The sequence below is a fragment of the Nyctibius grandis genome, chromosome 23 (assembly GCF_013368605.1).
Source record: "Nyctibius grandis isolate bNycGra1 chromosome 23, bNycGra1.pri, whole genome shotgun sequence".
NCBI classification, from domain to species: Eukaryota; Metazoa; Chordata; class Aves; order Nyctibiiformes; family Nyctibiidae; genus Nyctibius; species Nyctibius grandis.
In genome coordinates this window covers 5,525,723-5,552,094 of record NC_090680.1, presented here as the reverse complement: position 1 = coordinate 5,552,094, position 26,372 = coordinate 5,525,723, and the positions used below count along the sequence as shown (strand labels likewise).

The following is a 26,372-nucleotide window of genomic DNA, read 5'->3' as shown; positions in this document are numbered from 1 at the left end:
GTGAAGTCCACTCTCCATCCTTTGGGAGTCTGGTACAGTAAGGCTGTATGTAGTATCCAATGCACAAGCTCCTATCAGAGCACTCCAGCTATGAAGTATAAACTGATTATCCTGGTGGTCAGAAAAGGATCAAAGCAATAATGAATTAAACACTGCACATACTTGTCCTTTTTCATTCCTGTGTCAGCTTTGGCCAATAATGGACCCAAGATTCAAGAGACTAATGATCTGGTCGATGAAACCAACTCTGCATTCCTATGCACTGTGTGATAGATTTAAGACATGGCACAAAGGAGTCAGTAGCACCCTAAACAGTAAACAAATACTGCCGCAAAATTCTGATGTAAGTACCAGAATTCAGCTGGTTTTCAAGTGTTAAAAAAAACACTATAAAACATCCCGACAAGCTATCCTGGTTCTGTTGAAACACTAACAGCTGTAGTAGGTCCCGCTTAGTGGTTTCATTCCGTTTTCTTACTCCAGTGCTCCTGTCAAATATTCCCTTCATCGATACTCTGCAACTGAAGTCTTTGGCTAGCATGGGGCCTGACACCACGCCGTGTGTTCATATTGCTTCCTGGTAGAGTCCGCACAGGGAACAGAGCTCCTGGTAAAGCATCTTCCCCAAACAAGCTGATTTTCACATCAGCTTCAATAGCTCTTGCTAAACTGGATGCGTAACTGTCCAGAGATTTATGGACTTCAGCTTTTACATGAAGAATAGAATTCTTTGCAGCTTCTGGAAAAAAAAAAGCAACATATCAGAAATTTAACAGTTGATCAGCATGGCTGCACAAATGCTCGAAGACTAATATTGATCCTTTTGTAAAGGTATGACCATGCCCTCTGCAAAATAACTACCCCACAGAGCGCATTTACCAATGATACCCAGGGTTCCTAAACCGTTCTATGAACACAAACTTCAGTGACCTCAATAGGTCAAGCAGAGAAAGATTACCTCCAATTCAAGTGAGAAAAAAAAAAGATCTGATGAAGGAAAGTGCTTATACACATCTAACTTTGAATTAAGTGTATGTCAAATAACTTCCTGAATCTGAACCTGTGCATGCAGGGTTTTATTGATCTGAATTTGTACCCAACTGAAGTCAACAGCCTGATTTCTGCTTACTACTTAAGAGTCCGGGATCAGGGACAATGGGAATTGTCTGGCATCAGGCAAGAATTCATGCAGAAGACAGGAACAGAACCCTCAATTTGTACTTCCTCTACTGTAAGCGTGACTTACAGCCTTACAGGGATTCTCAGTGCATTTGGACTAAAATCTCACACTTCACTGACATGAACAGTGCAGTTTAAGAGCTATTTTATACTATGTTTTAAGCCCAAACACCACACATTGTGTTTATGGATTAACAGTCCCCAAATTCCAAGGGCTTCTTCCAAGCAGTGATTAAAATCAGTAGTCTGCTGTCCTTAGGCTTAGATTTGTTCCAGCCACACTGTGGGACCCACCTTCCAGTGGGGAGGCTGTAGAGCTCTCCATGCCAGAAGAGGTTGAAGAGTGCAGTTGCAGACAGTAGTATACTTCTTCCTAACTTTTTATTACCTTGGATATACTTGCTTTTCAATGTTGATGTAGTTGCTTTTGTAGCATCTACATACCCCTCTACCCGCCAACCTGTTGAGCAACACAGGTGTTAATCCTAAATGTAATTCTTCAGTGAGGCTGCTGAAATAATTTGAAGTCTCAGAAATCCTGAAAACTGAGACATACAAAGGAGAATTGCTAAACCTGTGGGGAACTTTTGCACTAAGACCTCCATCTTTCACTGAACTGTACAAAAATGAGATGCCTGCCACTACATAATCACTCTGAAAGATAATGGAAAGCATATGGTAATGTATTTGTCCAAGGAAATAATCAGCTCGTGCTGGGAAGGGGGCAAAAGTGAATTTTGCCAAGATGTTTGAAGAAGTCTGTTTCCACAGAAAGAGTCTTCTCATTATTTCAGTATCATAAAAATCAGTCAGGTTTTATTACTACTTGATTCTTAAAGGTATTCTGCTCATTTTTGTACTGTCCAGAATAATTTATTGTTTAGTAAATTTAGTTGTTATTATCAAGCCTTTAGTCCATATTATCATAACTATCAGCTTAAATTAAACTAACTTTACCATATTTTACAGATGATCACAGCTTTGCTAGCAAAGAATCAACAAGTGAGTTGACTGAAAAAAAAGCGCATGTGGTTCATCTATTTTCACCCATATCTGCTGAGAAACGTACTTGGTAAAGTAAGTGAAGTAAAAGTTAAGTAAAAAAAAGTAAGGGAAACAGAATGAAATTATATTCAGACCATTAAAGACTGTAAATGGAAGAATTTCAAGTCTGTGGATGACAAAGTTGAGAGAAGGCAGCAAATGAGAAACACTGGGATAATGGAATCAAAGGATGAGGGCAGGAAAATGTATTCCCTGTGAAATACAAAACAGACTGAAACAGCCAGCAGGTGAGTGGAGTTGCAGAGAGGATACTGCTGTGCAACATAAATGATGTGCATGCAGGGAATCCCAGCTTCTGACTCGTGTCCTTGTCTGTTGCTACTTGAGAAATGGAAGAAAGACCTGGTCTTACTTGCTGTTGTACCTGCATGCATGGTCAGGTCTGTCAAGGTGAACAGTGGTCAGATATGTTTTAAGGCAATTCTGAAGATCCTGGGAGGCTTCCCAAGCAGGCAATACAGTTGGTTCTGAGCATTACCATACTCACCCCTAAACCCACCTTTAATTTGCTCTACTTCATCTTCAAAAGTCACTGAACTCCTCCTTCGAGGAGGACAGATGCAGTGTGGGGCATGAGGGCCATCTGAGCTATCATCTTCAAGAAGCATTGCATCTGTTCCTGAAACAAAGCAAGAGTTCTCAAGTAAAACAGAGTAACACTGGAATACAATATTTAAGTGGTGGCAAAAAGTTTTCAGTCTATAGCAGTTCCTTCAAAAGATGTCTAAACCCAGCTTTTGTGAGTAAATTTCAGCTTGAATTAAACACTGCGCATAAAAAGAATGAGGTCAGAGTTTTCATTGAAAGGATTTGGAAATCTTTTCTCATTAGCCACCTAAAACCTCAAGCAGCTCCGAAATGCTCAGCTGCAGAGCTTATAATGTCAATAGGACAGCAGACAAAGGTGAAACCTTACCTTCAGTAAATAAAGGGTGAAGTTGAGGGCACCTTCCCCCATTTCCTGATGAAGACAAAGGGGTAACAAAAATGGCTGCCTGAGAGGCAGACAACCATAGCTGCCAAATGTCACGTTTGTAATCAGACCTGGACAGAAATCTGAACTGGAGACGTTTTCTGCTTAATTTAGTTTGTCTCTAATAATCTATTTTGACTTTCTTGAAGTGTATTTTAATGGCGAAAAATCCCTTGCTGGTTGGGAATTATTTTTGTCTGATGAGTCTTTTTTCCAGTTTAGGAGACTTTTTTTTTTTTAATTTCACTTCCCTGCATTTGCTTTGCACCTCTCCAATACAAAAGAGTTCACAAGCACAAGGAAATTCATCTAGGCATCTCTGCAATGCTTTCACACAAAAGGCAAGACCGCAGCCTGGTCCTCCCTTGCAATGCTGGTCTCTCTGCCGTGTAAGGGAGATGTGGAGCAAACATTCTGTGGAGATGCTAGGACAGTGCTGAGTGAGCAGTCCTCAGGGAAGGTGCTGTTGGAAGACACAGCTTGCACACGCTCAATATGTGACACTTTACTTTCAGTTCATTTACTCCTGTGGTGTGACAGCAGGCCTAGGACAAAGAGCCTTCGCAGGTTTCATAACTCCTCCAAATGGTGGCTTCACATCCCTCTTCACCCACTTGACTGGCTTTGATCCCCAAATTTATTCTTTTAGCAATAAGGAGGTATTACAGTGCCCATTTTACAGAAAGTGAGATAAAGGCATGGCTGGGGATGTACCTCTAGACAACATACTGCTCCATAGGCCTAGTCTTTGCTGACAATTCATTGTGATATAGCAAAGTGATAAACTTTTTAAGGTGAAACTTGTATGTTGTGTCATACACCTCCCTCCAGCACACAAGAAAGAACGAGCTGCTGCCCTAATACACGGTCCCAAATAAGCTAATGATTTTCTGTGCTGTTCTGTGGATCAGCTCAGTTTGAGGCTGTCTTCTGAAAACAGCAGACTCTTACCAATCTCCAAGGCTACAGAGTCCACCTCAGAAACATGGTGTGCAACAGAGGGGTGGCACTAGGAAGAAAGAGATAGTTTCTTCCATGGAGCAGAATTTTAGTGCAGTTTTTCAAATGCACTACTTCAGTGCATTTTTTCAAATAAGGCTAGTGAGGAGACCAGCCTCTTATTCTTACAGGGTAGATCTTTGTCCTTGGAATAATTGATATTAAGGCAGCATTTCTAGCAATCAGCACTCTGGTCTCCCACTTCAGTGTTTTGTATACAGCTGGCACCACTGGCATTTTTTCCTCTCCTACTACTTTTACACAACGTGAAAAGCCCAGCTTCTGTTTACCAAGGTAGATAAAGACACAACTGCATCACAGGCCACAGGATCATGTACTGCAGCAGGCACCATCGAAGAGAGTAAGACTTTAGCTCCTGGTCTTTCATTTCTCACAGTAAAGGCATCCAGCGAAACAGCATCCCACAAGGGTGAACACTGTGTATCCATTCCCAGGTTATGGACCTTACCCCCTCCATAACAAACAGTGGCACTTCTAACAGCATTAGGTATGTATTTGGTTTGTTCATTTGTTTAAACTGCTCATTACCTTTCCTCAAAAGATGATTACACAACATCCTCTTAACCCAGGCAGGTTTACCAGGATGCTCTTCTCCTTTATCACATACAGCTGCAGAATACCCGTTGTTTAGCCTGGAGAAGAGGAGGCTCAGAGGTGACCTTATTGCAGTCTACAACTACCTGAAGGGAGGTTGTAGTGAAGTGGGAGTCGGCCTCTTCTCCCAGGCAAGTAGCGATAGGACAAGAGGACACAGCCTCAAGCTTCGCCAGGGGAGGTTCAGGTTGGACATTAGGAAGAATTTCTTCTCAGAAAGGGTCATTAGCCATTGGAATGGGCTGCCCAGGGAGGTGGTGGAGTCACCATCTCTGAAGGGGTTTAAGAAAAGACTGGACATGGCACTTAGTGCCATGGTCTAGTTGACAGGGTGGTGTCAGGGCAACGGTTGGACTCGATGATCCCAGAGGGCTCTTCCAACCTGATTGATTCTGTGATTTATTCTGTGATTTATTCTGTGATGTAACAGGCATAATACTACCGGTGTAAAACAACTACCAAAATCCCAGCTCCACAGACTTCCTTTACAAAAGAAACAAACCTCTAACACCAAGCAAATGTTAGAAGACCACCCTCTGGTGTCTCTAGAGCAGAAATACTCTTTAAAATAACAATAATGCAGTTAAGTATAACTAACTGCCAGAAAAATCTAGCTACAGTTCTGGATAGAAAATTACCAGCAGAACTCTATTTTTCCCTTTTCCAAACCATCTTCAACTGAGAGGTCTTAAGTGGTGACGAAATCATAAGCTGAAACCATCCTAAGTGTTTTATGTTTACACTGCAGGATGAACAAGACAAGGTCTCTCACAAACTAGAAAACAGAAGCATATTCTCCACAGAAGCACATTCTCCACAGCACTTTGTTGCTGTGTTCCTTGTGGATACAGGGCAAGTCCCTGAAGAACGACAGAAACTAAAGAAGGGCACAAAAGCAGCAAGTCCTGTTCCCAGGACACATTATCAAGTGAGGGTCGTCACTCCTTAGAGTAAGCAGTATTATGCAAGTAAATATATTGAGAGCAAAGAAGGAAAAAAGCAACTGCAGCAGTTTTGTTGTAACAGCTGGAACAGATGCTTCATGTCACCCATCCAGAGACATCTATGTGTGTAAATACAGACTATCCCAAAGAGTTCTGCAGAGTTACAAGTGCAGTCTTCTGCCCCAGAAAAGAGAGCAAAAGACTTTTAGTTACCTGAATCCTGTGAGCAGCTGAACCCTGTGTCTCCTGTGCTGCTGCTGTTCCCTAATGGCCGCCCACCTGCCATGAGGGCAGTGAGATGAGGAGATAGTCCCAGATCTGCAAGAGAGTTTTGGTCTTGTTACACAATGAAAGTTTAAGGGGTCTGCAATAGTAAAAGGCTCTTCCAGTAATACCCACTCTACTTATTTATTGTTCTACATATAAAACTTACCTTGCTGATCCAGAGTGCACAGCATCTGGACTTTCCACCTTAGAAATCCAGTCAGCAGCTTTCATGTATCCTTGGAGTCTTTCCATATGGCAAGTCTCCTTTCTACCTGCACCATCTCCCTCCCACTCTTTTTGCAATTGCATGTGTTTTATCAGCCAGACAGGCTGAACACGAAGCACATGCACTCACAGAGATGGGGAGACCTTCTAGATAGAGAATAACCTGGTAGCCACCAGCAGCTGTGACAGGAAGCTCCTGAACAAGACTGGGGCACCGAGATGCCTGGCTTCTTTCAAATCCCCAAAACGAGAAGGGAGGAGATTCCAGCATTCTTACAGAGGTGCTGACTTTGGATCCCACTTCCAAGATTTTGTTGTGGGTTTGGTTGGGTCTTTATCCCCCTCCCTATCAGCCTCCAGCTAATACACCTGACAAATCTGAAGCTGTCAGCTTCTTACTGCTTGGAAAGAGAAAAAAATTTCCTGTCTCTTCCCTCCCACCTCAGTTCCCAATGTATTCATCCGTAGTATCCCAGAGCTCCTGCAGCTGATGTGGCTGCAGCTGCAGAACTCTCATTTAGATGGGAGTCTCTTTTCTGATCCCAGGTTGCAGAAAAGAGAAAGGATGCCTTGCTGCTTTCCCCTTCCTTCTGCATTTTAGATCTTCCTTCCCAATTAAATTAACTTCAGTTCTTGCCTCTGCATGAAATGTCCCAAGGGACCCCATGAAGATGTCCTATTTTTGGAAGCTTCTGAACAGGACCAGGGAAATGATTAAAAAACAAAAAAATCAGAATTTTGTTGCATTGCTACTTAAAAAAAAAAAAACAAAACAAACTATGAGCAACTGAAGCTCTCAGCCTGCAACTTGGGAAGACATCAAATAGTTTTACTTTGTTTATGATCTTTTCTTCACAACCATTAAGTCTAAAAGCTGAATTTACAGAAATAGTAACACCACTGTAACTTCAGTGAATCTCAAAGAGTTGCAGCATAAAGCCAGGAATCAAAGAACAAGTGCTGTAAAATGTACTGTTGGTAGTGCTCAAGTCTGGGTAACACAAAATGGTAGGCACATGAAAGGAAATGCTTAAGAGAGAAGAAAATAATTTATTTTTATTAACCTCATCACTGTGTCATGTCTGGCAGAGAAAATTTAACTACAGTAAGAAAGAGGTTAACTCCCACAAAAAAAAAATTCTCCTTTCAAGTGTCCATGATAACCTGAACAAAAGACTGCTGAAACCTCCAGAAACATCCCACTTTGTTTACAAGCAGACATTAAGCCTTGCTCTTACTGCTATTAAGTAAGAGTGCGCAGCCATTCAGAGAGACCTGGACAGGCTGGAGAGTTGGGCGGGGAGAAATTTAATGAAATATAACAAGGGCAAGTGTAGAGTCCTGCATCTGGGCAAGAACAACCCCATGTATGAGTACCGGTTGGGGACAGACCTGGTGGAGAGCAGCGTAGGGGAAAGGGACCTGGGGGTCCTAGTGGACAGCAGGATGACCATGAGCCAGCAGTGTGCCCTTGTGGCCAAGAAGGCCAATGGCATCCTGGGGTGTATTAGAAGGGGTGTGGTCAGCAGGTCGAGAGAGGTTCTCCTCTCCCTCTACTCTGCCCTGGTGAGGCCGCATCTGGAATATTGTGTCCAGTTCTGGGCCCCTCAGTTCAAGAAGGACAGGGAACTGCTAGAGAGAGTCCAGCGCAGAGCCACGAAGATGATTAAGGGGGTGGAACATCTCCCTTATGAGGAGAGGCTGAGGGAGCTGGGTCTCTTTAGCTTAGAGAAGAGGAGACTGAGGGGTGACCTCATTAATGTTTATAAATATGTAAAGGGCAAGTGTCATGAGGATGGAGCCAGGCTCTTCTCAGTGACATCCCTTGACAGGACAAGGGGCAATGGGTGCAAGCTGGAACACAGGAGGTTCCACATAAATATGAGGAAAAACTTCTTTACGGTGAGGGTAACTGAACACTGGAACAGGCTGCCCAGAGAGGGTGTGGAGTCTCCTTCTCTGGAGACATTCAAAACCCGCCTGGACCCGTTCCTGTGTGATATGATCTAGGTAATCCTGCCCCGGCAGGGGATTGGACTAGATGATCTTTCGAGGTCCCTTCCAATCCCTAACATTCTGTGATTCTGTGTGAGTGTCCTTCGCAGCCACGCGTCTCACCTGTGATCCTGTTGGAAATGCTGAACAACCTCGATGTCCTGTGCCGCTGGACAAAGGGCTCGCGGTAATACCGATCCCCAAAGCACATCCCAAGTAGTTCCTTGCGCACCGTCTTGTTCCACAGTCCATAAATTAACGGATGGCAAATGGCACTGGAAAAGGACAGCCATGTAGCTAATGTCTCCAAGGCAGGGGAAATACTATTTTTTCCCCAAAGTGCCTCTGATGTAATTACTACCATGTAAGGCCCCCACGTAATCACAAAAGCACCGATGACAACCAAGATGGTTATGAAAGCTTTGCACTGGTTGGCCGAGTAGACAACCCCTTGGAAAGCGTTCCTTCGGCTGCCAGAAGAGGACGTGGAGGTGCTGGAGTTCTTCCTCCCGTTCCTCTGGGAGTCCTCCTCCACGATGACGACGCTACCACAGTGGATTTTGCGGGCCTTAATCCTTGCCACGCGGAATATGAATCCATAGCAGATCATCATGACCACGAAAGGCAGCAACGCGCACCAGATCTGCCAAAAGGCAGTGTAGCCAGCCTCTTTATGCCAGGCCGCCACACACATCCACTTGAACTGGTCAAACTCCAAAGACGACCACCCAAAAAGGGGAGGGAGGCAGCCAATAAGGGAATGTAGCCACACATACACAAGAGCTACCACTGCTCTGTTGCCTGTTATCTTCATCGGGTAAACCATCGGGTACAGCACAGCGTAGTACCTGGTGGACAAGAAAAGAGTGAGTCAATAGGAGCACGAAAGATGTACAATAAAAAAAGAACATATTTTAATGGAGTTGATATCTAGTTCTCTTTCCTCCACACCTTGAAGCAGGATCAAGGACCCTGTTTATAAAAATAATTATATGTAAAAATACATATTGTTGCAGTCAAGATTGTAAAACTTGGCTGAAGGCACACATGCAGTTATTAAATCTATCCCTATGTGTGAGTGCATGCTTAGGGTATAATCTGGAATTTTAAGTCATTATAGTATGTTATTCTACCATCAATAGCTTTAAAAAACTCTAGATCCATGTCTGCATTTTGCATTACTGATGACATCACTTTCTTCTGTTCTGTATCAAAACTTCACAAGGGGCTGAAGGAAAAATGACACTACAACGGTCTGCAGCATTATCCACTGCAGCGCTTTTCAACTCTATGGACAGGCAACAAGTCACTCCATGGAATGATGAGGCAATTCATTACGATTCTGTACAAAAGAGCTGCTTACCGGTCTATAGCTATGAGTCCAAGAGTGAGCATGCTGGCTGAGCTGATCAGCATGTAGAGCAGGGCTGAGAAATTGCACCAAACAACTCCAAAGATCCATTCTCGCCTGATGGAGCTGGTGACAACAAAAGGCAGCACCAGTACAGAGAGCAGAAAGTTGGAGAGGGTCAGGCTGAACACAAACTTGTTGCTCAACGTGAGAAGGTAAGACTTCCGATAGAGGGTGACGACAATCACCAGGTTGCCCAAACAGATGAAAATAGCAATGACGATTATAGCAATGGACTCGGTGACTCTGACCGCCCCGTCTTCCTGCGTGGTGAGGTTCCTCAGGCCCTTCACATTGCTGAGGGAGGAATTGCTGCTCATGGTCAGAGCGTGCAGAGCTGGAGCAGCCAAGACATGCTGAGCAGCTAGAAGCAGAACAACGCTCAGAAACATTCAGGCAAGATTTCTTCAAACTCTCTCCAAAGACTGGAGGCCCTTTTGCCTGTGTTAATTAAAATTTACCTGTAGGATGCAGGAAACCATTTCAGATGGGAAAGTAAAGGGGCAGGAAATTGCCTATAGGTACACTAAAGAGGTCAATGACAGCGCCAGGCCTAGAACAGGGAGGAAACTGTCTGAAAGACAAAAAGAGGTGGCAGGGGGGAAACAAGGAAGAAAATTAGCACGTTTTACTTCAAAATTTTCTAAGGATTTTACATGTTTCTAAGCGATACTTACCAGCTGTGCAACTCGTTCAGTCCCTTCATCTAGGCTGTGAAGAAACAAGAATGGCACTATCAGTCTTTGTTTCTCTCACTTTCAAAAAAGTAACTTTTTTTTTTTAATTTTGCCTGTTTATCCTGATTGTTACCTTGTGTTCTGCCTATGCAGCATTTGCTGGTGGCCTGTGGATGCCTGGCTAGTCATACCCCACTGACTCTTTCTTAACAGTCGCTAAGTAACATTCAAAGACTCAGGGATCGTTGCACATACTCTCCTAACATTGCTTCTCCATGTTCATAATCACCTCAGCTACAGCAGTGATTCTATTTTACTGCCAACACCAAAGGACTGGGGGAACTGGCTGTCTGTACATGAGGTTTGAAAGACACTTCCTTGCATTAAGCTGCAGTCCACCCTACAGAAACGTTTGAGAACCTTTACCCCTTGACTTCTTAGTGTTAGCATCTGTACCCATGACTCACAACCCTGTTTTGTGAAACCTGGGTAATTCTCCCAATTCCTTAACAGCCTTCTCCCCACTACCTCCAACAGGCACTCCTACCTACTTCATTCAATTCTTCACCCACCTGCAGGCCAGCATACTGAAGAAAAAACACCACCAAAAAATGCAAATATGCAAACCAGAAAACTAAAGAGTCCACCAATCAATATAAAGTTGATATTAGCACTTCTTGGAAATCAGGGACTCGGGGAAAGTTATCTCAGCTAACTCTGTGGCTGTACCCACCCATGGCTCCCAAACGGCCAGGAGTACTCACAGAAACGCTTCCATCTGCACGGCTGCTGTGGCCCGAGGCAGCAATGCCAGGCTGGAAAGCCGTGTTTTTTCCATTTTTATCCGTGCTTTCCTAAGAGCATAATTAAAGACATTACTGGCCCATGCTTTGTAAAACGTAACTTAGCTCTTCTCTAGCGAAGCTGCCTGTTTGCAAGGGTGCTTCTCAAGTTTCTCTCCAGACTTGCCCGCACCACCCCTGGGAGCCTTCCCAACACTTTTTGACTGGTGCAGGTTTTTGCAGCCCCCTACCCCGAGGGGCTGCGGCCGCTCCCTGTGCTAACGACGCCCGGGCCATCTGCTGCTCCCCGTCCCCTCACGGCCCTGCTGCACCCCGGGGGGAGAAGAAGGCCTCCGGGAGAGGGAGGGAGCATCCCATCCCTGCCCGGCTGCGGGCAGCCCGGCCAGACGTGCCGGCACACACAAAGCCAGCGGCGACGGGTTGGAGATGCGCTGGGGAGGGAGAGAGGGGGTCGCCATTTTGCCCCCGCGCTCCCTCCGGCAGCGAACAAAGGGCGGGGCAGGGTCCTCCACCCCGGGCATCTACCGACACCCCCCCACCCCTCCCCGGCGGCGAGCGGGTCCCGCCGCCGCTCTGTCCCCGGCCCCGCCACGGCCGCCGGTGCCGGCACCGCACTCACCGCCCGCCGCCACCGCCGCCAGAGCGGGAGGTTTCGGGTTACAGCGCCCCGGACCCCCCACAGCCGCCGGCGGCAGAAAGGCCCCGAGCCGCGGCGCGGCGCACCCGGACCCTCCCCCGCCATAGCCGTGCCCCTGCCCCCTCCCCGCCGGCCCGCCCCACCGTCTCATCCCGCCGCGCCCCCTCCCCGGCCTCGCCGCCCGCCATTTTCTCTGCAGCCGCCCCCCGGCGGGCGGTGACCCCCCTTCTCCCCGAGCCGGTGTCGGCCCGCGACGCGAGGGGAGTGCGCGGAGCCACCGGGACACCCCCGTCCCGGGCAGAGGGGCTCCCCCGGCCGGGCCGCTCCGCCGCCGCGGAAAGAGTCCTGCCCTGCCCCGGCTGAAGGGGGCACCACATCTACCCCGCGGGCCCGCCCCGAGGCACAGCCGCCACCCCCGGCACCGCAGGGCTCCTCACAGCCCTCCGCTGAAAACGCAGGAATCCGGTTAGAGGGGGGAATCCATTTTACACAGCTCGGGGGAAGTGACTTGCCCCAGCACACAGTGCAAGTCCGTCGCAGAGAGAGGCAGATCCTAATTACCAGACTTCCTAGACCCCAAAATGCTATTAGAAGTAACACAGAGCAGATTTTGGGAGGAGTTTTTCCCCCCCACACCTGCAACAATACACGGGTGAGCACAGTATAAAGGGTGAGTGATAATTAAGACTAGGTTTGTGCATCCCTAACTCCTTCGGCTTCCCCGTATCCTGGTAAGGCCCTTGTGTGCAGAGGACGACTGCTCTGACCTGAGCTTCGCTGTGTTTTGGTTGCTCTGTTGTTTGGAAGAGAGGGAGTTTTTCATTACATGGGTGTCACGTTCCCATGGCCGCTGTCTTGGCTTGCCCTGACGCTGTGGCCTAACCAACAGCAGGAGCCAGACTGTGCATCGTGCCCCAGTGCTAAGGGAAGTTCTTGGGGAGTGTCCTGGTTTCATGGGGATAAAATTTATAGAAGCAAGTTTGTGTTAGATTTTGCCTCAGTTTGTGGCCAGCCATGGTGGTCAGGGCCATTAGCAGTGAAAGCCAGGGCAGCTGACCCAGGCTGGCCCGCAGGTGTGTTCTATAACATAAATGTCAGGTTCACTATAAATGGGAAAGCTTGATGGGGATGGGGGGAGTTATTTTTGCTCTGCTGTCTTCTCCCTCTCAACTATTGCTATCCCTGGAGCAACTTGCTACAACTCTGTGGGCTAAGTATAATTTTGTGTGCTTTTTATTACCATTGATATTGGTTTCTTGATTTTATTAAATATGTTTAAATTTAACCCTTTTCCCAATTCCCTTCCTCGGTTGGGGAAGGGACATTGGGTGATAGAACAACTGCTTATTGTCTACCCCCGGGTGTGGGCTAAATGAAGACAGGGAGTTAAGTCTGTCCCTTTGATGATGCAGAAAAGCAACATGAGCACCTGTCCATCAGTGCTGGAATAGTGAATTATGTGTCATTCTTAACCAGTTCTACCCATGCTTTTCTACAGGATTTTAAGCTTATCATGCCATCACATTTTGACTTCTAAAAGACCATCTTTGGACAGCCTTCAAGAAGACATCCAACCAGCACAGGAGATTCCACACCTACTCATGCACCTACACGTGTAATACCTAAAGTAGCCCAAGATATCCGTTTGTTGGAGCTGGGAAACGCTTGCTGAACCTTCAGGGAGCACAACCCGGGACCATCAGGGCTTTAGAGCTCCCGTCACCGCTCTCACCCACCCACCAGCAGCACCGCGGCAGGAATCCTGCGTTAGCGCACAAACGCTCGGCCGGGTGCCACCGGGGATGCGGCTGGAGGCAGGAACGCCCGCCGGCAACACGCACGTGTGGCACCGGCCGCTGCGGCCCGGTTCCCCGGGAACGGGCGCTCAGGTGAGCTCGCTGGCTCTCCGCGCCCAGCTGCCCCCCGCAGCGCCGCCGGGTAGAGGAGGACGGAGACACCGCAGCACGACGGCTCCGGGGTCACGGAGGAGCTCGGGGCCCGCCGCCATCCGCGCCGCCCATCCCGTCCCCTCCGGCCGCCTCACGACTTCCCGGCTGCGCGCGCATGGGCGCGCCCGCGGAAGCGGAAGCCCCTTGAGGCGGCGGTTCCGGCGGCGGCGCCGTAGCTGCTGTTGGGGTGTGCGGGGTGAGGCAGGGCAGGCGCTGCCGACCCTCCCGGCCCCTCTCGCCTTCCCCTCGGCGGGGCCTTCCCCCTCGCCTCCGCCATGCACCCCGTGTTCCAGAGCAGCCGGCGCGACTTCACCTTCGGGCCCTGGAAGCTGAGCGCCGCCCAGACGCACATCATGAAGTCGGCGCAGGCCGAGAGGTGGGACGGGGGGGACGGGACGGTACCTGCGCTGCTCGCTGCCCTTCGCCGGGGCTGGGGCTCGGGGAGGAGCCTCCAGTGAGGGCTGGGACCTCCCTCCCTGACAGCGAGGGGTTTGGGTCGCCTTGAGCAAGAAATAAATAACGTTCCCTGGGCGGGGGAGACGCTGTTCAGTCCAGTAGCTTGGGTGGGGGTGGCTCTCTTTATGTGAGGGTGAGCTTGATTGTTTGGCTTGAGAAACTGGGATGATTTGGGTTACAGATGGCTTCCAGAATTTTGTTTTTAATGATTGCTAACGGTTTTGGAGATCTGGACCTCTATGAGCTGAAGCCTGCTAATTAGAAGCCTGTTTTTCTTAATTACTTTTTAATGGTGATTAAGGTTCTTTTAAATGTGGTCCACAGACTCTCATAAGCTCTTTCGTGGTAATGGCTACTTTAAGATAGTGGTTTTCATTAAAGATTTATTATTTGCTCTCTCCTTGTGGTGGTAATTTCCACTGCTGTCAGGCTGTTGGAGAAAATGCTCCTGTATCAGCATCAAGTACTTCTGGAATACATACATAGAAATCTTGTTAGTCTTGTTAAATGTATCTTCATTGATGTTGCTTTTAACTTTTCTGAGGCTAATTTGCCTGATAAAGTCCCATGTCTTGAAACGTTATGCTTTTTTTTTAAATTATAGTGAACTGTGTAAATGTGAAGTTTTTTAATACAGGTGAAGCCTATGTACTTTCCTCCGTCTTTATCCTATGTTCAATGCCTAAAATAATCTTCTCGAACTGCTTCTGCCTAATGGTCCTTTATTTTTTTGCAGTTACAGGTAAGAAAACTTGAATCCTGTGATTTAGTCATTATTCTGTAGTGAGGATTCAACATCCAGCCGAGCTGCACCTGTGTTCTGCTGGGGAAGAAGGGCTGTTATTAGAGTATCCCGTTTTTATGGCGTGTTTGTGAAGACTTATTTTGTAGGATGCTACATCTTAAAAATGAAGATCTTTATTCTTAAGATTAGGAGCATGTTAACTCTGTCCTTCATCTGTAAACAAGAGAGAGACTGGAACTGCTAGTCTAGAAGCCAAATTGCCTGCTGTACTCATCTTCTGATCTATTCAGTTTCTTTAACTGTAGCTATTTTAAAATAAACAGTCACCTCTGTAATTTTCAGAAATTACCTATATCTGTTTAGATGTTTTTGAGGGACACACAGTTTTTCAGAACATGTTGAAAAAGGCTGAAAAGTAAAGTTGCAAGAGCCACAACACAAGCTTGGAAGAACACAGAACTTTGCAGAGTAGGGAAGAGAAGTCCAAAATTAGCCGTTTACCTGTAGGTGTTGGTACCTAGCATGAGATCCCCAAAACAATTCCTCCACTTCAAATTTGAAGAGTTAAGAATTACCCAGTTGCAGTGCTTTTAGTCACCTTCCTTTTATAGTGTATTTCTCTTGGCATTTTGCCTTTTTTGTTGCTTGGGAAACATCATTAGTATCTGCAGGAGTTTTATTTCTGGCAGACATATATCACAAAAATCCCTCAGCAGCCTCTGTGGAAAGGTGAAGGATTAAATGTGCCATAGCCAAGAACTCCGTTCTGTGCTGGAGTTGGTCTCTGCAGGTCAAGGGGCCTGCACTTGAAATGGAGAAGTTCATAACGTTATTCTGCCTTTTCAGGGGAAGACACAGGATCTTACTCTCCAGGCCTACGAATTAGCTGGGTTTGTTTCAGTTTGGTTAGCATAATGTTCTTTTATATGCAGGGTTACAGAAATAACCACTTTTGTTCAGGAGTGTCTTATTATCAATGCGAAAATTGCAATTAGGACATTTTTTTTCTCCCCTCCTTATAATTAGTGTATTTCCTGAAGTTCTCTTCTCTCCAGATGTCATGTATTTCTTTTTGATTTTGATAAGTAAAGTAGGTAGTGGTAGGGAGGAAAAGAAGCCTTTTGGTAAATAAGGTCAGTATGTATGTAAAGTGGTGTTATATGTGTGTGTGTTTATATACGGTGTATGTACATATATAAATAAGTATAAAGAATCATAGAATCACAGAATCAACCAGGTTGGAAGAGACCTTTGGGATCATTGAGTCCAACCATTGCCCTGTCACCACCCTGTCAACTAGACCATGGCACTAAGTGCCATGTCCAGTCTTTTCTTAAACACCTCCAGAGATGGTGACTCCACCACCTCCCTGGGCAGCCCATTCCAATGTCTAATGACCCTTTCTGAGAAGAAATTCTTCCTAATGTCCAACCTGAACCTCCCCTGGCGAAGCTTGAGGCTGTGTCCTCTTGTCCTATCGCTAGTTGCCCAGGAGAAGAGGCCGACTCCCACTCCACTCCAACCTCCCTTCAGGTAGTTGTAGACTGCACTAAGGTCACCTCTGAGCCTCCTCTTCTCCAGGCTAAACAACCCCAGCTCCCGCAGCCGTTCCTCGTAGGTCAGACACTCCAGACCCTTCACCAGCTTGGTCGCCCTCCTCTGGACTCGCTCCAACACCTCAACATCTTTCTTGAAGTGCGGGGCCCACAACTGGACACAGGATTCAAGGTGCGGCCTCACCAGTGCCGAGTACAGAGGGACGATCACTTCCCCAGACCGGCTGGCTACACTATTCCTAATAGAGGCCAGGATGCCATTGGCCTTCTTGGCCACCTGGGCACACTGCTGGCTCATGTTTAGCCGGTTGTCCATCAGCACCCCCAGGGCTCTTTCTGCCATAAAGACTGATGTAAAACAAAGTGTAGAACAGGATGGTTTGAGATTTTCTGGGGGGATCATGCTTATTTGGTTCATGCAGTACTTTGTTCAGTTGGGACTGTGGCTATGGCTGTGGCTTTCATGCTTAAGGTTACGAATACCAATATGAATTCTCTACCAGCTTGGGAAGGTAGTAGAGCTCAGTAGTGTCTTCTGCACTTTGCACGTATTCTGGCAGGGTTGTTTTCAGCCCCTTTTTCTATGTTTCTAAATTTGGAGGTATGGACCACTGTGTAGTGAATTTAAACTTGATGACAGTGAGTGCTCGTTCCTAAAGCTTTTTTTGGGCATGTGCCGAAGTAGTACATGGACCACCCAGGGATTTGCTACAACAGGTTGAAAGCTGCTACTTCTTGCTTGTCAGATATTTTTTTGATTCCTCACATATGAGACTTGTGTATGAGCCTGATGGAGGAGGAATGTTTTAGGAATACTTTTGTGGTGGAAAAGTCAATCTGGATCAATGACTCTGCAATTCATGTCAAATGATTAAACTGGAAAAACAACAAAATTTTGCAGAACATATTGATGATGTGTCTTCTAAATTACCATGGTCTAAAGAATACTTATGCTAAACCAAGGACTGCTTTCACTGAATATAGCTGACTGATCTCTCTTCATGGGACTTTTATTTTTCTGTGCAGATTGGCTGAAGAATTACACATGCCTTCCCTGCCAGAGATGATGTTTGGAGACAATATCCTAAGAATACAGCATGATCGTGGTTTTGGAATTGAGTTCAATGCAACAGATGCTTTAAAATGTGTCAATAATTGTCAAGGTATGATCAAAGTGGCTTGTGCAGAGGAGTGGCAAGAGAGCAGGTACAGTATTTTATCACCTGTGGGCAAGTACTGGTGTGTTGTATGTGAAACTGTCATAAAGTAGTTAGAACTCTTGAAGACCACGTTGCATTTGGTTCTACCGTAGATACAGTGTGTGATCACAGAAGTCGCGTAGCTTTTCTTTGCCATGATCATCCCATCTGTTAAATTGGGTCAACTAGATATTTCAGTTGTGTCTTGGCTTTCTTAAAATAAACGACAAGTTTATTATTTTTATTATGGCTTAATGCTGTTTCTGTGGCGTTTCAAAGTGCAAAATGCTGTACGTGTTCAAAATCTTAGCCTTAGGAATGTAGCAGAACAATTACCATGCATGACAACTAATTGTACTGCTTAGTATTTACCAAATTAGTTGCAGAGCACCTAGAAATAAAGCACAGAGAGAAATCAAAGCTGTCATGAAAACTAAGGCAAATAGCAGTGTTAATGATTGCTGTGTGTTACCAGCAGGTTGCTTTTCTGCCTACTTAAAGAAAAAGTGATCTTGAAATACAAATGTTTCAACAACATTGAACTAGAATCTTTATTTTGACTCATAGGACTGAGACAGTGTTAGCACAGGAATTCTGGTAACAGTTTTCTAATTTATTACGGAAACACGTTGTGGAAGAAGCAATACTGTACCATTAAGTCTTGACATCATTGTGGCACAGACAATGCTGCTGTTTCTCTTCTTGAAGAGCGTGGGAATTGTAATACATAATCTTGTGTGAGGTTGTAATTTTTTAAGAATTACTACAAAGCATACTGTTTTCTCTTTCACTTCTTGAGGAGTGAGACTGAGCACACGAAGGAAGTTGTCAAGCCATATGATTGGACTTACACAACAGACTATAAAGGAACGTTGCTGGGAGATACAGCAACGTTAAAGGTAACCATTTTCTCCTTGGTAAATGCTGATTGCATATTTTTTCAGTCAAACACAAACACTTTTTTTTTTTAAGCTGTCATTTACCTTTCAGTAGGCTTCTGTAAAATCTTTCAGGCTTCATAGTTTCTGACTTCAGAGTATAGTTTGGGCTTTTCATGTCTCAGCATGTTATCCTAATCAAATCATGGCTTATTTTAATAACTGGGATTTTTTTTAAAAGCATTTTAGGATTACATAAAAGGGTGCCATTCTCCCTTACTGAGGGCTTACTCAGAGAGTGAAGCACGTGGGAATCTTCAGCACTTGCTGGATGCCCCTCTGAAGCCCTGAGCTCCTCACACACAACAGAACTATCAACTGTGTAATTCTCTAGTACCTGTACTCTCTGTTACTTGCCCATTTGTCTAAGCAGATGTGTTGATGTGGCTTTATGTTTTTCTGCAACAGTAACTCCTCATATTTAAACTCACAGGCCCTCCCCTGTCATTATTTACTTTAAAATAAGACTGAAGTTCCCAGCTTCTCTTTACTGTATATGGATTGCTTGGTACTAAGCAGATAATCTATATTAATTCACTAGGATTGCATTAGTTATGGATCACTTGAGTTATTCTGGAATTAAAAGTGCAGCATAAAAATAAATGATGTCTTGTTGGCCCATGGTCTTTAGGCAGTGGAAGTGTATGAGTGTATATGGAGACCATGAGATGGAAAACGTATAGGTGCTTGATTTTCATGGAAAGACTTCTTTAGAATCCTGTTCAGGGTTTCTGGTGGGCTAGAGATACTAAATACATGGAATCCTGATTATAACCCAGAACTTCTCATTTGTATGTTAAACACAAGGCATGTTCAAATGTTTTGAAATACAGAAAGTGAGCAGAATTGTTTGCAGCTGAAACTCTACTGAGCCTGTACCCAGAGGGGAGTTTATTCAGAATTTTCCACTTTTGGCTTTTGCTTTGATTGATGTTTCCTCTTGGAAACTTTGGTTTTAATTTTAACTTTTTCTCTTAGAAATTTGGGATGTTTTAAGCTTAGTGCCCTAAAAGCTTTTCCCTTTCTAAAAGTAGCAGTTGTGGGATTTAAAAGATCAAGACAAACTTTCTGTAGCTTGGCAACAAATTAATATGCTAACTGTTCTTAATCTTTTTTTTTTTTAGGTTGTCCCTACAACAGAACACATAAATACAGAGAAATTGAAAGCCAGAGAACAAATTATGTTTTTTGAAGAAGTACTTCTGTTTGAAGATGAACTTCACGATCATGGAGTATCAAGTTTGAGTGTAAAAATAGTGAGTACTGAGAGGTGTATGCAAGACACTTGGTGGCTCCGTTGGCTAATATATGCAAAATGCAGTCCCTTTTTGCATGATGTTCCTTCTGGGATTTAAAGTTTAAAATGCAAAGTTCTTTATCCTTGCTCTTAGAAATATAATCTTACTGGAAACTCTGTTGTCTTGAAAATCTTTCTGTCAATTGCTTCAGGGAACAATCTTTCTCCTCTTTCTGCATCCTGCCTGAGAATATTTTGAGACACTGTCTGACCTGCTGTCCGATGATAGCTGTAGCATATCAGCAGCCCAAATTTTGACTTTACTACCGAAAGCTCCTCATACTATCTTTTGTTGTGAATATCTGAGGTAGATAAGTGCACACTTAAAGTAAATCTTTGCCATGTGCTGAATGGAACATCTTTATTTTTGCAGAGAGTTATGCCTTCCAGCTTTTTTGTGCTGTTGAGGTTTTTCTTGCGAGTCGATGGGGTACTTATCAGGATGAATGATACAAGGCTTCATCATGAGGTAAACCCTTATTTGCCATGGTGAATATTTTACAGATGCTCCCTTGCCCTGTTACTTTCAGAGAAGACCTTGTGATATTCCTGTAATTTAATACTGGCGTTTGGGGGCATAGAGGTTACCTGAGCTGAACTTTCAAGTGTATTTTATTGTGATGCTGAAGTAGCATCCAAGTGCTGGATGCCATGGGGCTAGGTATTGTATGAGCAGAGTAGTCTACCCCTCACGTGAAGTTATCATTTGAATATATTTGACAGATGCAGATTAGAGAGGAAGTACAAGAGGAAAAATAGGCAACAGTAAATGGTGCGATATTGTTCTTATCCTCGTCTCCAAGTAAATGTTTTTTGGCTTGTCTAATACATGACTGCAAGTTTTAACTTGCAAATAACTGTCCATACTACACTGAGTTCTGGTATCTCATAAGTAATACAGAACGTAACAGTTGTGGTTTGCTTATTCTGTCCAGCTGTATTTGTACTGACGTAGGAGTTCTAGCTGAATAAAGATTAACAAGCATATTTAGCCATAGAATTTTTTTTTTCATGCATGCAGAAAGGTGATTTTTGGGAAGGAGAACATTGCTAAACATCTTTCTCTGTCTTTGTGAATTTGAATGTACTTTTCTGCTCCCAGGTGAAAATCTGTGGTCAACCAAATTCAAATACTTACTAAACTCAATGTATTTAAAATGCTCATTTTGCACTGATACTAGACTATAATTTTGTAATTAATTTTTGCCATTTTTTTCCCATTAGGCTGACAAGGCCTACATGTTGCGAGAATATACATCCAGAGAAAGCAAAATATCAAGTTTAAAGGTATTGCATTTTTTTTAAATGTGTGGGTTTTTTTCTGACTGCTTTTTAAAATTGTTTTATGGTCAGCATAGAAAATACTGTGTCTGTAAGTCATTCTTTGTTAGTTTTGGAATTGATACAGAGGAAGAACTTTTCTGCTTGTGCAACGTTTATTTTGGTGATTTCAGGGCAGATTTGCATTTTTAAATGCTCAGATCACATGTCAAGATATGGGATTGGGTTACTTTTTCTACTTTTGAGTTAATAAGATTTTTTTAAATTATTTTATTTTTTCATAGAACTGTTCAGCAGCAAAATCAGGTAGTCTGTGTCCCGTGATGCTAAATTTCAGGCTGGTTGTAGGCTTGCAAGTAGTGTTAGGGGTTAAGATCTGTTTGGTAAGAGACTCATTAATTTTTTGTCAAATAAGTTTAAGAGCCCACCTTAAAATCTCGTAATGGCTCAGAATAATGTGGCGCATTTGGAGTTGCAGCTGTTGATTTTATTCTTGACCCAACACCTGATCTGGGGTATTCTTGTTACTTTCCTTCTCCCTTGTTTTTCCTTCACCTGTAAAAAAATGACTGATGTATTACTAACCTTCTGAGGGAGTATTTTTGCAAAATGCTTTTCTTCTGGAGGAAAGGGGCACTGTATCATTTCTTAACAATATGTGATCCCTATGAACAGGACTAAATCCAGACATGAGCTTTTTGATAGTTTTGTGGGTTTTGAAATATAAATCAGTGATCTATGTTTTACTTCACCTCACGTTTAGAAGTTATCATCTGTGCTGTTAAATAATTTTTACTGCCTGTTGTTATAGAGAGGAAATGCATATGGCTTTTCAGTTCCCTAGGTCAGCTTGCATAGGTAAAGCAAAAAAGATTACTGCTTCACTGAGGTTTGAAATAATTGAAACAGCAGTATGATTCCTTGCCTGTTAGGGGTAGCCAACATACAGATGCATTTGAATAGCTCTGGATACACTTCTTAAAGAATGCTGTTAAGAAAGTTTGAAGGTGGTTTGCTCAGTATAGATTTTTTTTTTTTCCCCCATCAAATATTTTGTATGTGGTGAAGTTTCCTACAGGAATCTCCAGAGAAAGATATTAATGTAATAAAACCACCTAATTTCTTCAAATATGAAATTAAAATCCAATGAGTTTTAGTATTTCATATAAATGTCTGTGGTGGACTTCATAAAACTAAGATACATGTTGAGGTATATCCGTTATCAATGGCTAAATCTGAGCAATTCCAGTGAATATATTGCAATGGCTGGAAGACATTAAGCATGGGATCCCTTGGGGCCATCCTAGTCTCATCTAGAACTAGAACCTCGAAAAGACTCTTTGTTACATTCAAATGATAAATATATTTTTTAAAAAACATTTTAGCTTTTCATGAATGTCTCTGAATTTCTTGTGTTCTCATAACCTGCTGCTTGAAAACATTAAATACCTTTCCTTAGCCTATTGATCCACAGAAAGAGTAAAAGATTGTATGTACTCCTGAAGTTATAAGGTAAATTTTAATAATCGTACCTGACTTCAGGTGTTTAAATCAAGGGAATTGTAGATTAATTGTCTGTAAATGTTTAGTTTTGGAATACCTTTTTTTATTTTCCCCCTTCTTTCATTCACTTGTTTCATGTAAAATTTTTGCATCTTAGCACGTTCCACCTTCCCTGTTCACGGAACCAAATGAGATCTCTCAGTATCTACCCATAAAGGAGACTATCTGTGAAAAACTAGAATTCCCAGAGAAGCTGGAGCCTAAAGCAGAAGCATCACTGGAAACCATGTGTGTTAAGTCTAAATAAATGTGACTTTATATGGACCTGAAGCAGACTGGAGATAACGTGATCATGTAACCATTGCCATGGGGGGCTGTTTCACTACTAGTGGAATAAAGAATTTGGCTAATTTTTCTGTAGCCCTGAGAGAAAACATTTCAAGCAGGTTTTGCTAATGGTATTTTTTGGGTTTTTTTGTTTGTTTGTTTGTTTTTTTAACCTGTATCTGGAGTTAATGATAGACTGGTGGTGAGTTACAGTTTTCAGCGGCATTGGAGAAAGACTCTCACACTTAATACGAGTCTGGGTTCTGTTTAGTTCAACAGTTAGGCAGGAGTATTGTCTGGATCCTCTACCACAAACACTTCTATGAAGATTTTGTTATTGCTGCTTCAGATACTAAGACTACTGGAGTCGTAAAATTGGCATGATTTTTTTTTACTGAAAAATCAACCACAGTTTAAAAAAAAAATAATGTATTTTCCTCTGCATTAATTTTGAGCTGTCAGTCCTAAACTACACCTTTTGCTTGCCTTCCCCTACTGTGAGCTGATAACCAGCTAAGTTACTTTTTGGAGTCTTTGATCCAGACTCTAACTTAAGAATATTAAAAAAAAATACATTTGTTTGACACTATATAAAGGTAAAATTACCTTATTTGTGAGGCATTAACTCCAGAGCAGGAGAAAACCTGGAGGTCAACAGAGACACACTCTGGTAAGTCTCTTCACAAGTACTAGTTTAATCTGGTGTCAGCCAGATTTCTCTAGGCAGTTCTGGAGACTATTGCTTGGGGTCTGTATGCTGCTACAGTCACATACTGTATTGGAAATGCATTGTACTGTATTGACCTTCTGTTGGACACATCAGATGGTGCCCACGTGTGATGGTTATACTGCCCTGACACTCAAATTGCTAAATTGCAGAGTGGCTTAAGGCTGGGGAAGAGAGGGGTGTTTAGTCTCTAATCCCTAAAGGGTGCTGGTATTTGCAGTTTGAGAAAAAAGATCCTATACAGCCTTAAAAGGAATGCTAACATGTATTCCAGATACGTCATTTTGGTTTATTTTTAAAATTCTTTAAGTTCTGATATTAATAGAAGTGTGATCACATGTATAGTCATGGTTTTAACTCAACACTTTGTAGATTAAACTTTAAATATTTGTATTGCTTTTGGAAATCCTAAATTAAGTTAATTGTTTTAACCTAAGAATGAGGGAGCTAAACAGAGTTGTCTAGGTTTACTGCTCACACTAAATGAAGGGCAAGAAGCAAATGACTAGCGAAAAGCAGGCCTTGAGGTTTAAGGTGATGGCAGGTAAGAATGTGTACACATTCTGATTTCTTGGAGTTTTTGTTAAAAAATCTTCATATTCTCCACTGCATGGCTTAATAGAAACAATCCACCTGAAAACCTGGTATTTAACCAGGTCTTTTGTCTAAGTCAAAAACATTTCTCAAGACCCTGAGGGTTTTAGAAAAAAGTCTACTGCCATCTAAGTGACTGTTTTCATAATAAAAACAAACACCACACTTAGTTTCACTTTTATTTGAGGCAGGAGGAACTAACGGCAGTTCTTCCTGTGTCACTGATTTACTCTAAATACAGGGAAGTCACTTCTCTGTGCCTCAGTTCCCTGTGTATAAAAATGAGAGTTAATACATGCCTACCTCACTGAGGGTCTGTGAGGATTATCTTGTAAAAAGTTATTGATTAGAATATTTTTTTCCTGAATACACCTTCAGCCTTATCTTTGCAATCCTTTGGAAAGGATTTCTGCAAAAAATCTTATGATCCATTGGATAAAGTGAGTGAAGAGAACTGATATTAGACAGTCTCTGAAAGAAATTATCAGCTGGACATAATCTGGGTGAGTGAATTTATGGCCACTTTGAAATAGAGGTGAAGTCCTCTTTATTCCCCATTAGAGTCCTAAATTCTGTTGGCTTTTTTAATCTTCCTGCACTTGTTTCCTAAAGATTTTAGCATCAGGATGAAGAAGGGGCTGCAAATGAATGCAGCATGGAAGTGATCAAAATTTATCTGGTAATAGAAGATTACTTAGGTCCACTCCAGTGATAGAGGGATATGGGGAGAGAGTGAAGAGGAAGGGAACAACAAATGAAGGTGAAGAGAGATTTTGCTGGTAGAAGTAAATCATGGCACTTCTTTTACATATATTATTTTACATGCCTTAAAGGCTTACAAAAACACACTTTAAAGCTGGTAGTGACTGAGAGGAGAGCTGATGTAGCGCTAGCATGAAGGAAACTATCTGCATTTTTTAATGAAAACTGTGATTTGGGTGTGGTCAGTGATGCTAACGTTAAGCTCCATTGGGCTAAAGTATAGTGGGGGGGAACCCACAGAACTGACACCTCGTGTTGCAAAGGGTGCTCTGCATGTTTAGCTTATACTGTGTATTTTATCTTGTCCGTCACACATACTAATTTGTGACCTGTTGATACAGTTGTCTTGAATGGACTTGAATCCTGACTATATAGATACATGATATTCATCTGTTTTGGGTGCTGTGCATTTAAGTGGAACACACATGTTGGGGAACTCACAAGAACATGTTCAGGAGGTTACAGTTACTATAAAATAAAACTCGGAGCACTTTGTGACTTTCATACTACACAGATTATCAAGAAGCAGCAGTGTAAACTGGTGTACCACAAGCTCTCTGGTACAGATTTTCCACAGAAAAGTACCACTTTGGATACATAATTTTAGAGGGAGGGAGTGGGGTGATTCTCCAGCTGTTTTGTGGCAAGTTTAACATGTGACAGTTTATATGCCTTCTTGTATGTTGCTAAATAAAATGTACCAAACATTTTATAGTTCTGTTTTTATCTGAGCAAAATAAACTGAAATAACTACTCGTGATGCTGAATTTTGCGTGCTAGTGAGATATTGCATCCTTGTGCCTTTGCCTGTCATCAGACCACTGTGGCGAGTCAGGAAAGTAAGGTGAGACTTTTTCAGAACAGGGGAAGAGCCACCGTAGTGGTAGCAAAATGAAATCTGTATTACTATTTCTGCGAGCTTCACTCTTGCGAAGTAATGTATTCAAAAGTGGTGTGAGGAGATAAAAGGATACAACTAGAGGAGTAAAACTGGCAGAGGGTGTGGGCTCTATTTTCTGAAGTCTGGAAAACGCTAGGACAGTTTAGATGTCAGCTATTGTAGGGTTGGAAGCTTAAGAAATGCCTGGCTCTAGGGGAAGTGGGAGTGTTTGCTGTCTCTTAAAAAACCCACACCAAAGCTATGAATTATGAAGATGATTTCTCTGCCATATGAACCTGGGAATCGGCGCTAGGCTGGTCGTTCTTCATCTCAGTGATGTGCAAGGTTTGCAGTCCTGAAGGTCGTGC

At 43.5% G+C, this 26,372-nt stretch overlaps 2 protein-coding genes across 4 annotated transcripts; one reads left to right on the top strand and one right to left on the bottom strand.

Annotated features, from left to right (window-relative positions):
- Positions 1–295: 295 nt before the first annotated feature.
- GPR161 (G protein-coupled receptor 161) lies at positions 296–10,384 on the bottom strand. 2 transcript variants are annotated; one of them, XM_068417468.1, is made up of 6 exons: positions 10,351–10,384; positions 10,135–10,247; positions 8,386–9,110; positions 5,989–6,093; positions 2,744–2,863; positions 296–739 (listed from the first exon to the last, which is right to left on the bottom strand). In XM_068417468.1, exons 3-6 carry the CDS (start codon positions 9,086–9,088, stop codon positions 492–494), a joined length of 1,176 nt encoding a protein of 391 aa, XP_068273569.1. In that variant the 5' UTR covers positions 9,089–9,110; positions 10,135–10,247; positions 10,351–10,384; the 3' UTR covers positions 296–491. The 2 variants fall into 2 exon arrangements, with proteins under 2 accessions (XP_068273569.1, XP_068273568.1); XM_068417467.1 differs by lacking the exons at positions 10,135–10,247; positions 10,351–10,384 and adding an exon at positions 9,626–10,008.
- A 3,515-nt stretch (positions 10,385–13,899) lies between these two features.
- TIPRL (TOR signaling pathway regulator) lies at positions 13,900–25,836 on the top strand. 2 transcript variants are annotated; one of them, XM_068417379.1, is made up of 7 exons: positions 13,900–14,115; positions 17,523–17,702; positions 18,495–18,594; positions 19,758–19,889; positions 20,304–20,399; positions 21,155–21,217; positions 22,872–25,836. In XM_068417379.1, exons 1-7 carry the CDS (start codon positions 14,015–14,017, stop codon positions 23,019–23,021), a joined length of 822 nt encoding a protein of 273 aa, XP_068273480.1. In that variant the 5' UTR covers positions 13,900–14,014; the 3' UTR covers positions 23,022–25,836. The 2 variants fall into 2 exon arrangements, with proteins under 2 accessions (XP_068273480.1, XP_068273481.1); XM_068417380.1 differs by lacking the exon at positions 20,304–20,399.
- The last annotated feature ends 536 nt before the right edge of the window (positions 25,837–26,372 follow it).